The sequence below is a fragment of the Mixophyes fleayi genome, chromosome 3 (genome assembly GCF_038048845.1).
Source record: "Mixophyes fleayi isolate aMixFle1 chromosome 3, aMixFle1.hap1, whole genome shotgun sequence".
NCBI lineage: Eukaryota > Metazoa > Chordata > Amphibia > Anura > Limnodynastidae > Mixophyes > Mixophyes fleayi.
Genome location: NC_134404.1, coordinates 90,833,625 through 90,850,383, shown reverse-complemented (window position 1 = coordinate 90,850,383; position 16,759 = coordinate 90,833,625). Strand labels below are relative to the sequence as shown.

The following is a 16,759-nucleotide window of genomic DNA, read 5'->3' as shown; positions in this document are numbered from 1 at the left end:
AAAGTATTATTAGTGGACGTACTTCAATGTCTGCACACAATCACCACTAACACTTTATTACTCAAATAACAGGATGAAATGTATTTATGTATATTATCAATTACTTGTACCAGATGGCCACTTACATTGTCGAAGCAAAGAAGAGAGGGATATTGGGTGTAGAATTATTGATTTGTGAGGCATTAACAAAACTATTCTGATATATATGGTCTAGTAGCTTTTAAAATGGCTGCCCTTTCTTACACCAGTATTGAAATAGAACAAATGTACACGACTCGGCTTTGAGGAACTGTATTAATATAAAAAAGTATTTTTAACACCATAATATTAAGATTGTAGGCTTATGTATGCAGTACCCAGCAGCTGTGTGGTTTTAGTAATGGAGTTGCACATTTCATGCTGAAGGACTATCCATTAAAGACCACTACCATAATACAACAAGCACGTTCTCATGGGGAACACTGGCAATTTCTTAATCTAAAAAGCAAGAACAAGGACATCCTACCCCTTGTCCCAAGTGAATTCTTCCTGCATAATCCGTGCAGAAGACTCCCCGATAAACACTGAGGGAATGTCAATTTTCTTCAGAATGTCAACTGAAACACATAAGAAATAATTCAACAGAGAACATCTTTTATAAATAGCAATGTCTACCATCAGGGTACGTGACCCGGGACATACAAGTAATCTGAATAAAACTAAATATTCAAACTATTTTGTACATTCCCTGTTCTCTTCTCACTTTGTATTATGTAAATTTCTAAATAAAGGATTTACAAGAATATGATTCTATAGAAAGTTTTCTCCTTTGCTATCCAAATACAACTGATGTACAGAGATTGATCTTAATAAATTCTTCTTAGAACGCTAAGCAGAGAAAATTGCATACGTACCATCATTGGATCCCATGCTGATAAGGTCATCAGAGTCCACATTGTAAATAATAGCAGCCTTGTATCCTGCCCTCTGTGCATTCAACACCTATGAAGAAGAGCCTGTTACCTTGTATTTACCACACTTGTACAAGTGAGAATAAGTCTGGATGGATGTGTCATGAGTTTATCACACATTATCAGCTGTTATATTTAACACCGTCTTTCATCCTTTGTGAAATGTTTAAACACATTCATCTGCTCACTATAGTCATCACCCAGCCATCACCTTCCTCTTCCTACATTTGTTACAAATTAGTACTGCCTGGTAGATGCACAATAACCTAAGTGGTTTTCGTCTTGTGTAGAAATATGGGCAACACATGTCAGATAAGAGGTATTGGGCATTAATACAGAGGCCTGAGAGACCTCACAGATGCTACGGTCCCTGACGCAATCAGTTCTTTAAGATTCTGCTTTGTTGTGTGCTTATTACTGTATTGTTATTTGTGATATGTTGATTGTTCTACCCAATTTCACAGTGCTGTGGAATATGTTAGTGCTGTAATAATGAGTCATATTTATGCATGTAGCTTGTATCCTATGGTGTAAGATATCTTGAAGCGGTGCAGAGAGCAGAGACCCCTGCCAAACAGAACACAGAAAGTTACCTTACCATAAGAAAGATCAAAAGGCTTATGTTGAGGAATCACAGGGACAGATTAGCATTCAGTCAATTACACTAGGTCTTACAATGAACAGGTAAGAGAATTAGCTTTGGGCTGTGGGGTCTTCCAAAGGCCAAATCACACTCTCTGGAGCCCCCAAGGGAACTTAAACTTGCAAATGCATCATTTAATTTCCATCTGACAGTGATCAGCACCACTGTAAGGAGGGAATTACTCCAAAGTATCTTTCATATTAAATCCTGCTATGTATCAAGGGACTATTCCCTACTAGGCAGATTGTAAGCTTGCAAGCAGGGCCCTCTTACCTCTGTCAGTTTTACTCAGTAATGTTTATTACAGTGTTGGCCACCAATTGTAAAGTGCTACGGAACTTGCTGGCGCTATACAAGATGAAATGATGATGATGATTGATGATGATATTTTGCCATGTACATTATTAAAGTGTTATTAACTTGCACAGAAACTTCTCAGCTGCCATGACACTTTTCCTTACATTGCATATTTATGGCATCTGCTTTTCAGATAGATCAGTCCTGGAAGCCATAAATCTATTTATTGAGTACACATGCACATTTATCCCTTTAACATTTGCAACTCATTTTATTCCTTCAAGTGAAACAGATCTGCCTGGTACTAGGACACAGTGATACAGTGCGGACACGTTGCTATTTACACACTGCATGAGGTCACATGGCAACAAGGAAGCCTGTAGGAATGACACTAGTCAGACTGCTTATGGTATTTGTTTTTACCTACAGTCTACTGGTGTGAACTGGAATGTTTAATTAAAGAGGCTTATTCTAACTAGAACAAGTGCTTTTACATCAGATACTGTGTACTGGTATGATAGATAATAATGTTATTTCATAGTCCACTCAAGTGAACTTCTGGGGTAAACCGACTGGTGTCGGCAGCACACTGGGATCAATTTCCACCCCTCCCATTTTCATACTTCATAAAAATAAGGTGTGAAACCATGGCTTAGGTAGTAGCACTGTGGGTAGTATTGCTGCTTCACAGCACTGGGATCCAACTCCAGCCAGGGCGCTATCCAGGCTGCGGAAAATGATTGGAGCTATATAAACAAACAATAATAATAAAGAATATAGATCCAAGTTTATTCAACAAATTAAAATGTTCATAGAGATACCTGGTATAATAAGTGTAGTGTATCAGAGGCTATGCTCATTTATACCCAGTGGCATTAATTGTGCGTTTTGTACTACCATTTAACTTGTACAATATAGGTTACCTGGGCACCCATACACTCTGCTTACTGTGACCACTTCAATCTGCCACAACATCAGTAACAGTATGCCATCATATTGTGTGCGTTTATAAACAACGCTTTATATTTAGTTTGTTTTTTTGGCATATCACAAATATTATATATCTCTCCCACCTAGTTATAGAAATAGATGTGTTAGATGCTCCAATTTACACAGATTGTGCCATCCAGGTACATTCCCAACCAGACTTGGTCACAGAGTGATCTGGCTGTTTTGCATCCCCTTTCATTCTGGGCTGACCAATGACATCACATATGCATAGACAGAGGTGACCAGCCAACCTGACTATCTGACAAATCAATTCCGACCACATCAGATCTGTCAGTAGGAGGCCACACATGCTCAGATAATTTAATTTAACAAAAAGTTACCAGATCAGAACTGAATAGTGGCCTATAGAGACCACCATTACACCTGTAAAGATATTAAAACAAGGCTGACTTTTCAGTGCATTGTGTTTGCAAATAGCAACATATAGGGTCCAACTATAACAGTTATGAAAAGAAAAAAAATGTAATCTGATGGGATATCACTAACCTAACTATAATTTAATTTGGCAGCGTTCATTTTTGTGTAATCCCACACTGCAATCTTCTGTCAGACATCCCATACTCTAAGCAAACCATGACAAGTAACATGCTTGATGGATCAAATAACCCATAGTCCAAGGGGTAATTAGACTTATTTAAAGACAAAGGGATGCACCAATTTAAAATTCATATGTCCAAGGAAATGTATTACAGAATTGGTATCCACTTAACTAAAGGAGGTGTTTCTTTAAGCAAGAAGAGTTTGGTTAAAACTAGAGATGGGCGGGTCCGGTTCTCCGAGAACCGAACCCACCCGAACTTTGGGTATCCGAGTACCGAGCTGAGCAGCTCGGTACTCTCCCGCCCATTCCGAATCCAAATCGAGGCCGAACGTCATTGTGACGTCGTCGGATCTCGGGACTCGGTTCTCGCGATACTTCAACTTTATAAATACACGCCTCCACAGCAATCCATCGCCATTTGACAGAGGGAGAGAGCAGGGTGTAGTCATAGGCTAATTAGAGCAGGGACAGAGAATACCATATTGTTCTTGCAATTGCTCTAACCAAAATCGCTAGTGCAGAGAGGAGGATAGAGGTTTATTATTTTTTCTTCATATTTGGCACTCCCCAGCGCTTTTGGGGTGTCCCCCATAATTGTGCATTAATATTTCTGGCTGTCAAAAGTCATATCTGTCAGCAGTATCTACTAAATAATTTGTAGCACACCTCAGTGTTTTTGGGGTGTCCTCCCTAATTGTGCATTAATATTTCTGGCTGTCAAAAGTCATATCTGTCAGCAGTATCTACTCAATAATTTTTAGCACTCCTCAGTGTTTTTGGGGTGTCCTCCCTAATTGTGCATTAATATTTCTGGCTGTCAAAAGTCATATCTGTCAGCAGTATCTACTCAATAATTTTTAGCACTCCTCAGTGTTTTTGGGGTGTCCTCCCTAATTGTGCATTAATATTTCTGGCTGTCAAAAGTCATATCTGTCAGCAGTATCTACTCAATAATTTTTAGCACTCCTCAGTGTTTTTGGGGTGTCCTCCCTAATTGTGCATTAATATTTCTGGCTGTCAAAAGTCATATCTGTCAGCAGTATCTACTCAATAATTTTTAGCACTCCTCAGTGTTTTTGGGGTGTCCTCCCTAATTGTGCATTAATATTTCTGGCTGTCAAAAGTCATATCTGTCAGCAGTATCTACTCAATAATTTTTAGCACTCCTCAGTGTTTTTGGGGTGTCCTCCCTAATTGTGCATTAATATTTCTGGCTGTCAAAAGTCATATCTGTCAGCAGTATCTACTCAATAATTTTTAGCACTCCTCAGTGTTTTTGGGGTGTCCTCCCTAATTGTGCATTAATATTTCTGGCTGTCAAAAGTCATATCTGTCAGCAGTATCTACTCAATAATTTTTAGCACTCCTCAGTGTTTTTGGGGTGTCCTCCCTAATTGTGCATTAATATTTCTGGCTGTCAAAAGTCATATCTGTCAGCAGTATCTACTCAATAATTTTTAGCACTCCTCAGTGTTTTTGGGGTGTCCTCCCTAATTGTGCATTAATATTTCTGGCTGTCAAAAGTCATATCTGTCAGCAGTATCTACTCAATAATTTTTAGCACTCCTCAGTGTTTTTGGGGTGTCCTCCCTAATTGTGCATTAATATTTCTGGCTGTCAAAAGTCATATCTGTCAGCAGTATCTACTCAATAATTTTTAGCACTCCTCAGTGTTTTTGGGGTGTCCTCCCTAATTGTGCATTAATATTTCTGGCTGTCAAAAGTCATATCTGTCAGCAGTATCTACTCAATAATTTTTAGCACTCCTCAGTGTTTTTGGGGTGTCCTCCCTAATTGTGCATTAATATTTCTGGCTGTCAAAAGTCATATCTGTCAGCAGTATCTACTCAATAATTTTTAGCACTCCTCAGTGTTTTTGGGGTGTCCTCCCTAATTGTGCATTAATATTTCTGGCTGTCAAAAGTCATATCTGTCAGCAGTATCTACTCAATAATTTTTAGCACTCCTCAGTGTTTTTGGGGTGTCCTCCCTAATTGTGCATTAATATTTCTGGCTGTCAAAAGTCATATCTGTCAGCAGTATCTACTCAATAATTTTTAGCACTCCTCAGTGTTTTTGGGGTGTCCTCCCTAATTGTGCATTAATATTTCTGGCTGTCAAAAGTCATATCTGTCAGCAGTATCTACTCAATAATTTTTAGCACTCCCCAGTGGTTTGCGCTCAGAATGGATTCAAAGCAGTCCACATATGATCTAAATGAGCAACCAGGTTCTGTCACCAGTCCTGATGTTAGTGTTCCCAGTACGTCATCTGGCCAAGGCGATGTCAAACAACAGAGTGTTTTCAAATTAGTGCAAAAAACAAAAACCAAAAAAAATTTACTGTATTGAAGCGAAAAAGAAGTGTAACTGAGCAAAAGTTAAGTGACGATAAAAAAAAAATTGCAAGCATGCCATTCTACACACGCAGTGGCAAAGAGAGAATGAGGCCTTCACCTTTGGCTATTAGTGGCAGATCCCAAAAAGTTACCCAGGCTACAATTGGTGCACAACTACTGTTACGCGTCAAAGCTGAGCTGCAAGATACCAGTGAGGCATTACAGGAGAATATTTGCTCTGATTCACAAATGACAACAATCCCTGTGGAGAGTCCATCCAACAGTGGGATGTCTAATCGTGAGCATTCTGCTGATGTGTGCCTTAATAGCCCGAGTGTAGCCGGTGATACCCAAATTGAGGATGCCACTTTGGAATTAGAAGAGGATGAGGGGGAGATTTGTGTAGGCGACGAGGGCGCTAATGAGGATGTTGATGAGGATGAGGTTGTTTGTGTAAGTCCTGCACCAGTGGCAGCAGTTCTGGCACGTGACAAGAAAAAGGCCATTGTCATGCCTGGGCATAAAACAAAAAAATCCACTTCTTATGTGTGGAATTATTTCTACCCAAATCCAGACAACAATTGTATAGCCATTTGTAGTGTATGTGAAGCCACAGTCAGTCGAGGGAGGGACCTTAACCATCTTGGAACCTCGTCTATGTTACGCCATTTAACGAGAGTTCATGGCAAAGTGTTGGGAAAAGCTGAAAGTTCTTCCCAAAAGAATACAAGCACTCCCTCATCAGCTAAGACCCTCCGCTCACCGACATACCGACGGCTACAAAATACACCCACCACACCATCCTCATCAATATCCTCAGTAGCGCTCGGAGTTAGCCCGGCATCCCACTTAAGGCTGGATGACTCCGGCACTATTATTGATTCCTCTGAAGAAAGCGTTAGTCCTGCTGCTGCTGTTGCTGCTGCTGGGGGTGAATCGTCATCCCAGAGGCAGGTGAATAAAATGAGCAGTCCTACATTTCAGCAATTAACTGTGAAACAATCATTTGCGAGGGGAAGCAAATATGACAGCAGTCACCCAGTCGCCAAGCGAATCACAGACGCCATGGCTGCAATGTTAGTGTTAGATCTGCGTCCAATCTCCACAATAAACGCAGCTGGTTTTTCACAGTTAATTGAGGTTTTGTGTCCGCGTTACAGAATTCCATCGCGACACCATTTCTCCCGTAAAGCTATTCCACAACTATACCAAAAAGTGTGTAAAAATGTAGAGATTGCGCTGAAAAATGCCATTCTGCCCACTGTTCACTTAACCACAGATATGTGGACAAGTGGAAGTGGCCAAACCAAAGACTATATGACTGTGACAGCCCACTGGGTTGGTCATTCACCTTCACCAGCAGGAACAGCAGCAGCATGTACACCACTACGTAACATTTGTCACAGGCAGGCCACTCTTTGTATCACCGGCTTCACTAACAGGCATACGGCTGACAATTTGTTACGCAAACTGAGAGATGTGATTGATGCATGGCTTATACCACTCGGACTCTCCCCAGGGTATGTCATTTCAGATAACGCCAACAATATAGTGCGAGCATTACAGCTGGGTGATTTCCAACATATTCCCTGTTTTGCTCACACCATCAACTTGGTGGTGCAGAGCTTCCTACGAAATAACCGTGAGGTGCAGGAGATGCTTTCGGTGGCCCGTAAAATTTCAGGCCATTTCAGGCATTCAGCCACAGCATGTAGGAGATTACAGCAGCTCCAAGAGCAGTTTAACTTGCCCTGCCACCAACTTAAGCAAGAGGTGGTAACTCGGTGGAATTCCACCCTGTACATGCTTCAGAGGATGGAGGAACAGCGCAAAGCCATCCAAGCATATTGCACAAGTCATGACATTGGGAAAGGAGGGGGGATGTATTTCACTCTTGCACAGTGGGGAATCCTTTCAGTGCTGTGCAAGGTGCTGAAACCATTTGAAGTTGTGACATGTGAGGTCAGTGCAGACTCTGCTAGTTTGAGCCAAGTCATTCCTTTAATTAGACTATTGGAAAAGCAGCTTGAGAAAATGAAGGAGGAGCTGAAAGCAAGCAATTCAGCAAAGTATGTTGGCCTTGTCGATCAAGTACTTAATTCGCTTCACAATGATCCTCGAGTTATTAAGATCTTGAACTCGGATCAGTACGTTTTGGCCACTGTGCTTGATCCAAGGTTTAAAACCTACATTGAGTCTTTACTTGTAAATGAGCGAGATGTGAACTTTTGCAAGGAGCTATTGCTCAGCAAGTTGGCCGCTGAACTGGGCCTCGGCTTGACGACGTGTCCTCCTTCACTTTCTCAAGCTGTTGCGCGTAAAAAATTAAATTTCCAAAAAAGAAGCAGGGAAGACACAGGGGGCAGACGAGAACAATTTAACATCTGGGCTGGTTTGAAGGATTTTTCAAAAAAATGTGTCACTTTGCCCATAACTCCATCCAATATGAGTATAAACATGCAAAGGATGGTGGAGGATTACTTTCAAGAGGTAGTTGATATGGAAATGTCAGACAGTCCCTTTCCTTACTGGGAAGAAAAGCAGGCCATTTGGAAACCCATGTACAAACTTGCTTTGCAATACCTAAGCTGCCCACCCTCCAGTGTGTACTCTGAACGAGTGTTCAGCACAGCAGGGAACTTAGTCAGTGATCGCCGTAGAAGGTTACTTCCCAAAAATGTGGAGAAAATGATGTTTATAAAAATGAACTACATCTTCCACGAGGAAGGCCTTCACCATCCAAGACATCCAAGCACTGACTGTTCTCTAATGGCGGATTCAAGCGGCGATGAATTGATAGTCTGTGATGATGACGTACACACTGATGAGGGTGAGGATGAAGCTGAAGATGATGCCGATAACATCTTTTTAAAACTTTCTATGTAAGTGTAGGGTGCAATCTACCCCCAAAGAGGAAAGGGACTTGTGGCATTTCCATATCACATACCATCTTGAAAGGCTGCTGTTAGGGCAATTTATCCTTAAGGGTAGGGTGTCATAGACAGAGTGACCCTAAACTGGCTTTGTCCATTTTTCATAATATTGTACAGTCTATAATGGCTGAATTTTTTAGTATTTTATACAAGTGGAGGGGGGCCTAGAGAGACAGAAACCAAACTGGCTTTCTCCATGTCAATTAATATTGTACAGTCTATAATGGCTGAATTTTTTGGTATTTTATACAAGTGGAGGGGGGCCTAGAGAGACAGAGTGACCCCAAACTGTCTTTCTCCATGTCAATTAATATTGTACAGTCTATAATGGCTGAATTTTTTAGTATTTTATACAAGTGGAGGGGGGCCTAGAGAGACAGAAACCAAACTGGCTTTCTCCATGTCAATTAATATTGTACAGTCTATAATGGCTGAATTTTTTGGTATTTTATACAAGTGGAGGGGGGCCTAGAGAGACAGAGTGACCCCAAACTGTCTTTCTCCATGTCAATTAATATTGTACAGTCTATAATGGCTGAATTTTTTAGTATTTTATACAAGTGGAGGGGGGCCTAGAGAGACAGAAACCAAACTGGCTTTCTCCATGTCAATTAATATTGTACAGTCTATAATGGCTGAATATTTTGGTATTTTATACAAGTGGAGGGGGGCCTTGAGAGACAGAAACCAAACTGGCTTTTTCCATTTCTTTACATATTTAACTATAAGTGTAGGGTGTAATATACATTCAAAGACGATGGCTGCATTGCCAATATGCATAGATGGAGAGGAAGACAATCTGTTTTGTGTGTAGAATAGGCCTACCAACGAAGAATTAAACAGTTTTTTTGGATGATTTATTACCTCAACAATTAGATTACTTGTCTCTAAAACAGTTGGAGCACTAAATTGGGTTAATTTAGGCCCAAAAACATGGATTTTCCCAAAAAATAGCAAAACAAAACCAAACAAAACCAAAACCAAAACCAAAACACGCAATGGCGGTTTTGCAAAACCAAAACCAAAACCAAAACACGACGGTAATCCAGATCCAAAACCGAATCCAAAACCAAAACACGGGGGTCAGTGACCATCTCTAGTTAAAACCCAGAGACAGGTCCAGTGATGTCACATTTAAGCCACACACCCACGGACAATATTTTCTAGCTTTTCTAATGCTAATACAACGAAAGTACCTGGTTGTGAAAATGCAAACCCTTATTCCACCACCAAACAGCTTGTGGTGGTGAACTAGTGACAATCAGCTGGTCTGACATAATTCTGGGTATTGCCAAGATTTTAAAGGTCTGCAAAAGTCAGACAGCAGACAAATGGGACATTTCTCAGTTTGCTCATAGCCAAAGTACTGGGTAAAATTGAAAGTGCAATCGTCTGTAAAATGAGGTGTGTTTCTAGAACATAAGTCACCTCATCTTACCTGTAAGCAGACACATGAAGTTGTCGATTATTTCTTAGGGTCTAGATTAATTTACAGTTTGCTAGGAGTCATAATTACCATTATTATTATTACCATTACCATTTATTTATATAGCGCCACTAATTCTGCAGCGCTGTACAGAGAACTCATTCACATCAGTCCCTGCCCCATCGGGGCTTACAGTCTAAATTCCCTAACACACACAGACAGACAGACTAGGGTCAATTTGTTAGCAACCAATTAACCGACTAGTATGTTTTTTTTTGGAATGTGGGAGGAAACTGGAGCACCCGGAGGAAACCCACGCAAACACAGGGGAGGACATACAAACTCTTCACAGATAAGGCCATGGTCAGGAATTGAACTCATGACCCCAGTGCTGTAAGGCAGAAGTGCTAACCACTTAGCCACTGTGCTGCCCAACCATCATCGCATTACATACAATGGAGAGAACAGAGTGGCTTTAGAAGTTTATAGCATAAACTAACCCATTCCCCTCTTTGTAGTCACATGACAACTGAAGAACAGTGATGACCGACTGGCTCAGACTAAGATCAGGTTAGACTCTCCTGGGAACAAATGTTTTTTCACTGGCAGTAACAGCAAATCTCCTCTACAACATATGCACCTTTAAGCAAATACAATGTGAGGTAAGAGTGCCTTTAAATCAGATACGTGAAATTGATGTCCACAACAGCCCTGTTTTATTGGCTTACTCAATAGATACTGGAAGCAAATATGCTAAAAACAAATTAAAAAAAAAATCGTTGGACATTTCAGAATTATTTAACTTCTAAATTGCATACAAGAATTGCATGTTTTGCCTGTGTATCATTTTCCCCCAGCAACACTGAGAAATGGTAAAACTGTTCTAGGAAAGTGTTGAAATAGGAGCTTGTGGATAAAGGCCAGCATTCCTGACATTCCATGGGCTGTTTGATGGCAGGAGTCCCACCTAAAGAATAGCCATCCAATACATTTAAAACGTCAATGCACAAATAAAAGTATTAAAGTGCCCACTGCATCGCAAGTTTCTATACCAAGCTGTGCAGATGAATGTCATGCACAGCAATAGAAAGACCGCAAAAGGACAGTGTGCAAGTGTAAGAAATATGTACAAAATAACCCTCAAATATTGAGCACATGTGCCATACACTCTAATTTGTACACATGAGGAATACAGTATGGTGGCCTTATGCTCAGGTACAACAAAGAAATATTATAATAAAGTATACTTTGCAGTAGGATCTCCTCACAATATTGATCCAAGATCACATACAAGCGTGCTACTGAAACTGAACTGTAACACTTGTGGCCACGTGGGGTTTTCTTGAAGCCCAAGCAATATCTACAATAGATTTAAGAAGAGGAAACTGGGTAAAATGATTTGTATCCATAAGTTAAGCATAATAAATTAATTTTCCTTAGGTAGAATTAGAAAGCTGTAGCATTGATTAATAAATACCAGTCAGGGCCCTTATCTACCGGTATCAACATACAATTATAGCATAAAAAAATCCATGTAAACAGGTATGCGATTGGAATTCATTGGTTCCAATGACCCCTTACACACTAGTGTTTGCAAACGCTCCTGACTGCAATGTCAATTTCTGGACACTGCATGCCCAAGTCATGTGCAATTTATATGCATTCACCTCCACTGAACCCCAACCCTCTTCAAACTGCAAGCTCTTGTAACCAGCCTGAGATATTCTGCTGTGATCGGTCATGTAAAGGAAATAAAACATACTTTATACTTTATAGACTATGGCAGGTTTCCTCTAGCAAATAATTCTATATCACCTAAACGAAAACAAGAACAAAAGCAATTCAAACAGGAAAATAGTAAATTGGACATATGGAGTAACACTTAAAGTATAGATGAAATCAGTGGCGTTCAAGAAAAGTAGTAACTGTGTCCCATACTTCGTTAGTATCATAAAATGATGCAAAATCCATTAATTGAGGTTTGCTGATCATTTCCCCAAAGTATCAGAGTTTTCATGTCAGAAACCTCTTCTGCAGTCCAGATGATTGAGTAACTAACAGGTCTCTTGAATTTTACTTTGATTACTGAATGGGAACGAAGATTCATCCCAGTTTGTGCCCCGTATTCCCCGCATACACCATAGTGGGGCATTTAGGGCATATTAGATATACTATGTATTTGAGAGAGAATCATTTGGTGGCACATTCTCCAAACAATGTCGGTGCATTCTGTTTAGCCAGTAGTTGAACGAGGCAATGTGCACTGATTGCACTTACTGAATGTGTACAAAGTGGTGTATAAACTTAACCTATTGCTCTATTAGGTACCAAAAGGGACATTTTATTTCAATGTTTTTATAGAAGTTGATGATTATATCGTCACTAACGCTACATAATTTGCAGTGTTGCAGAAATGATTAATATTTATATCTATCCAATACTGTAAAATGATATTATAATTCATAAATATGACCACATAATAGAGGGGCTACAGGTTATCATACAGGTCCTAAAACTCCAAGCAGACATCTACTATCTGAAATAACCTATACAATAGTATTACTTTATACTACAGTCCGTTCTTTTGGCTGCATACCTGATAATGTGATGAAAGAGAATGTTCGTTTCTTTGACAAAAATGTTGATTTATGTTTTGTAAAGAAACTATGCACCCTCTATTTTAAATTAAGGATATTAAGAAGCTGGTATTTAAGGCATCATGGTTCTAGTATGCTTATATTTCATGTTTTATGCACCCACATAAAACACGTATTTAAAGCAGCAATCCTACAGTTTTTTCCTTCTTTAAAAACAGCAAGTTAAATACCTTTTAATCATACACCTGAAAGTAATGTTTATTAGCAGCCCTCCTACAAATCATGCTCTGCTTTTCAAAATCTCATAAGTCCAGTATGGCTGCCAGTCACACACAAACTCAGACTCTTAGTTTGTTATGTGAAAGTAGACTAGGAATAAGGAGGGGGATAAATTAATAGCGCACAGTGCAGACAGAGCTCAGGAGGAACGTTCCAAAGCCCAAGCTCACTACATCATTTGCCATGTGACTTTGGTTGCCATAGTAGTCACATGACACTGCAGAGACTCTGAAGAATTATACAATTATAGTTAAAGAAAAAAAAAACGAACAATGAAAATGTTAATTACCAAGATTCTTCTTATAGCCTGCCACAATTAATGTTAAAAAAATATCTAAAAATTAAATAAACAAACATTTTCATGTTATTGCTGCTTTCAAACATGCACAAAGCGTAGTAAGCTTGGACACAACCTGCAATACTGTATCCGCTACCCAGCTGTCAAATGTACATATGTGCCTTTAAGATGAACAAGGTAAACAGTAAAATGTTTCAAGCTGCACTGTCCAATGTTGCATATAAATAGCATAGAAGTTAGTAGCAGTATAGTTCTCATAAGTGTCCATATAAACAGAAAGTGCAAGCTTAGTCATGTTTCCATAGAGATCTCTGTAGATTACCACTCAGGTCATCAGAATAGTAAGTTATTTTTAACAAATTGTATGGAATATAATAAACCAAAACAGGAAAAAAAATATATAGTAAATTGGATGAATACGTGTTAATTTGACTATGATTTAAAAAGGTGGCTGGGGGTCATAGCAAACATCTTGTGTGATGCAAAACAACTGCATGCAGAAAGTTGTTGATCTGTAAACATCTCCACAGAGGCCAAGGTTATTATTTAGGATCCCGAGAGAGATGAACTTCCAGATGGTTTGTGTAGCTTCAAAGCATCTTGATATGTAAAGAGCTACACAAACCATCTAGAATCAAAGTAGCTTTCACACAAAATAGCAAACACCACCATCATCAGGTATTTATATAGCACCACTAATTCCGCAACGCTGTACAGAGAACTCACATTCTCTGCCACATTGGGGCTTACAGTCTAAATTTCTCTCACACACACGGGTCCATTTTGATAGCAGCCAATTAACCTACTAGTATGTTTTTATTGTGGGAGGAAACCAGAGTGCCCGGAGGAAACCCACGCAAACACGGGGAGAACATACAAACCACACAGATAAGGCCATGATCGGGAATCAAAATCATGATCCCATGGCTGTCAGGCAGAAGTGCTAACCACTGAGACACCGTGCTGCCCAATATACCTGCACATGTAGATACATTTACTACTGGGCAATATAACAGGGTTATGGGCATACTTGCCTCCTCTTCTGGATCATCCGAGAGACTCAGGAGTATCAGGGAGTTCTCAAAGACTCCTGGGAGAGTAGGCCACCATTGTGGATTTCGCCTCTCCTTCTTGTAAAGGGGGCAGGTGAGCCTTTATGACACAATATGTACCTTCAGGCCTTGGCCAGGTGGGTCCTAATGACACAAGTCATTATGGCGCTTCCTCTGCATCATTGTGCAGCGGGGCCATGATGATGCAAATCTCACTCCCCCAGCACCTGCCCTTTGGACCTCCTCTCCGACTTTTCCCAGAGATGTATATAAATGCCAGTGCTTGAAGTTACATTAGAACATTTGTTTTATCTGGTGAACTAAAGATATTTGACATGCATGACTTTCTACCTATACAAACCGGTCTGCCAGTAAGCTTAATATCCCAAAAAAAGCCTTTTTTTGTACTGGTCAGCAGCTTGCAGCCTTCACTTCTGTCTGGTATGGAACCTTAGGGTAAGTCATCAATCCATGCCAGTTACTCTAATCAATTAGATTCCTAACATGTTATATTTAGTAGTTTACCCTAAACAGCAAAACTCTAAATATGTGGCGAAAACTCCCTCACTCCTGGCTGGCCATATGGACATCAGACAACGCAAGGTCATCATTACATATGTATTTGTGAATGTGAAAACTTAATAATAATCCTTTAGTTACAATTTCTGATTCCAGCATTATGATTACAGGCCTAATACTAGAGAGGCCTTGCCCTCCATCTCTATCAACCAATGTTAATATGACCCCGATGAGGTTTGGAAAGACATTCTAATCACCGCTTCCCAACACTCTGCAGCTGGATTTCCACTTTGGAGCACCGGCCGGCCCACTTTGGGCCTTTCTTTATTGAACATAGCTCTCACACAACCATAAAACACATTTGTATAGAGGAAAATATACACTGTTCAAATCCAGATGCAAATAGATGGAAATAGCAGCAGGATTCCATACCTTTTACAGTAACACAGAAGAAAGAGGTGACATTATGCATTCATTTAAGTATGTGTCTTCGTATATGGATAAATTGTTTTCAGGAGTCTCAGATACATAGACCCGCAGCAAACAGTCTCTACTACTCTATTGTCTTCAGCCTCAGCAGCACATATCATGGGATAAACACTGAAAAGAAGAATTCCTCTCTCACCACAGCCACAAAATAAAACCAGCAAACCAAAGCTGAACTCTTTGACGTCTGTTTTAACAAGAAAATAAAGATTACATGTTCAAAATGCATTTTGGAAGAGGGACAATGTTTTGGCTTCCACAAAGGACACGGGTGAATGGAGAGGCCTTACTTATCTTAACGGATATCTATGCAACATTGTCCAGCAGGAGTGTCCAGTACGGAAGATTTATTTGTTATGAACAGAGATGTACAGTATAATTATAGCAGCGCACATACACACTGTTTCATAGGCTGCAATTAATCTGTAAGCTCTGTACACAGTCACATGCTCCCTTCTATACAATAGCTCGGACCAATATGATGAGATTTTGGACTGTGATGCTTTCTTCTGGGACTGGGTCCAATAAATGAACTATATAACAAACAACCATAAATGCTCCCAAGATGTGTTGAGGAGCTATTACACTACTATATAAAAATAAAAGGAGGTACTGCCAAATATATTTGACGACATTGTGAACAGAGAAATATAATATAAAACTGTATTTGTTTCTGCCGCAATGAATTGCTAAGGTCCTCATTTAGGAGCACAATCGGATGAAGGGTGAAAATGTGCACATGAATAAACTATGCTGCGATACAAGGTGTACAAATGCAATTTATTTGAAAGCAGGAAACATTGTACCTGCTGTTGCATGCATCACACAAACAGTAGGCACTTTTATTTATACACTACATGTGCTCCATCCCAACTCCAAGTCTGTTCACACATTGTAACCCCCCTCCCTCCCTTGCAGTACAACATGGTTTTGTTGAGGACCAAATTGCACTGTCTACCTGGCTTTAATCCAAGCTCTAAATCTGACCTAAAGTGGTCAATTTTACACAGAGCACATTCCTAATCATGGTAACTGAATTTTTTCTTGGCAAAATGTTGGGGGGGGGGGGTTTCACAAAGGATATCATCATCATCATCATTTATATAGCGCCACCAATTCCGCAGAGCTGTACAGAGAACTCATTCACATCAGTCCCTGCCCCATTGGAGCTTACAGTCTAAATTCCCTAATATAGACTCACACACAGATACAGACAGAGATTAGGGTCAATTCTAGATAGCAGCCAATTAACCTACCAGTATGGTTTTGGAGTGTGGGAGGAAACCGGAGCACCCGGAGGAAACCCACGCAAACACAGGGAGAACATACAAACTCCACACAGATAAGGCCATGGTCGGGATATAGGCAACCCTTGATGAGCCTCATGGG

At 40.0% G+C, this 16,759-nt stretch overlaps 1 protein-coding gene across 2 annotated transcripts in view; it reads right to left on the bottom strand.

The window, feature by feature from the left end:
- The window catches only part of RNF13 (ring finger protein 13), a 57,074-nt gene that overhangs the window by 7,367 nt on the left and 32,948 nt on the right, over positions 1–16,759 (bottom strand). For both annotated transcript variants that reach the window (XM_075201957.1, XM_075201956.1), the window contains 2 exons: positions 894–981; positions 506–596 (listed from right to left, as the gene is read on the bottom strand). In XM_075201957.1, coding sequence (XP_075058058.1) covers positions 506–596; positions 894–981 — 179 coding nt within the window. The remainder of the gene's footprint in view (positions 1–505; positions 597–893; positions 982–16,759) is intronic.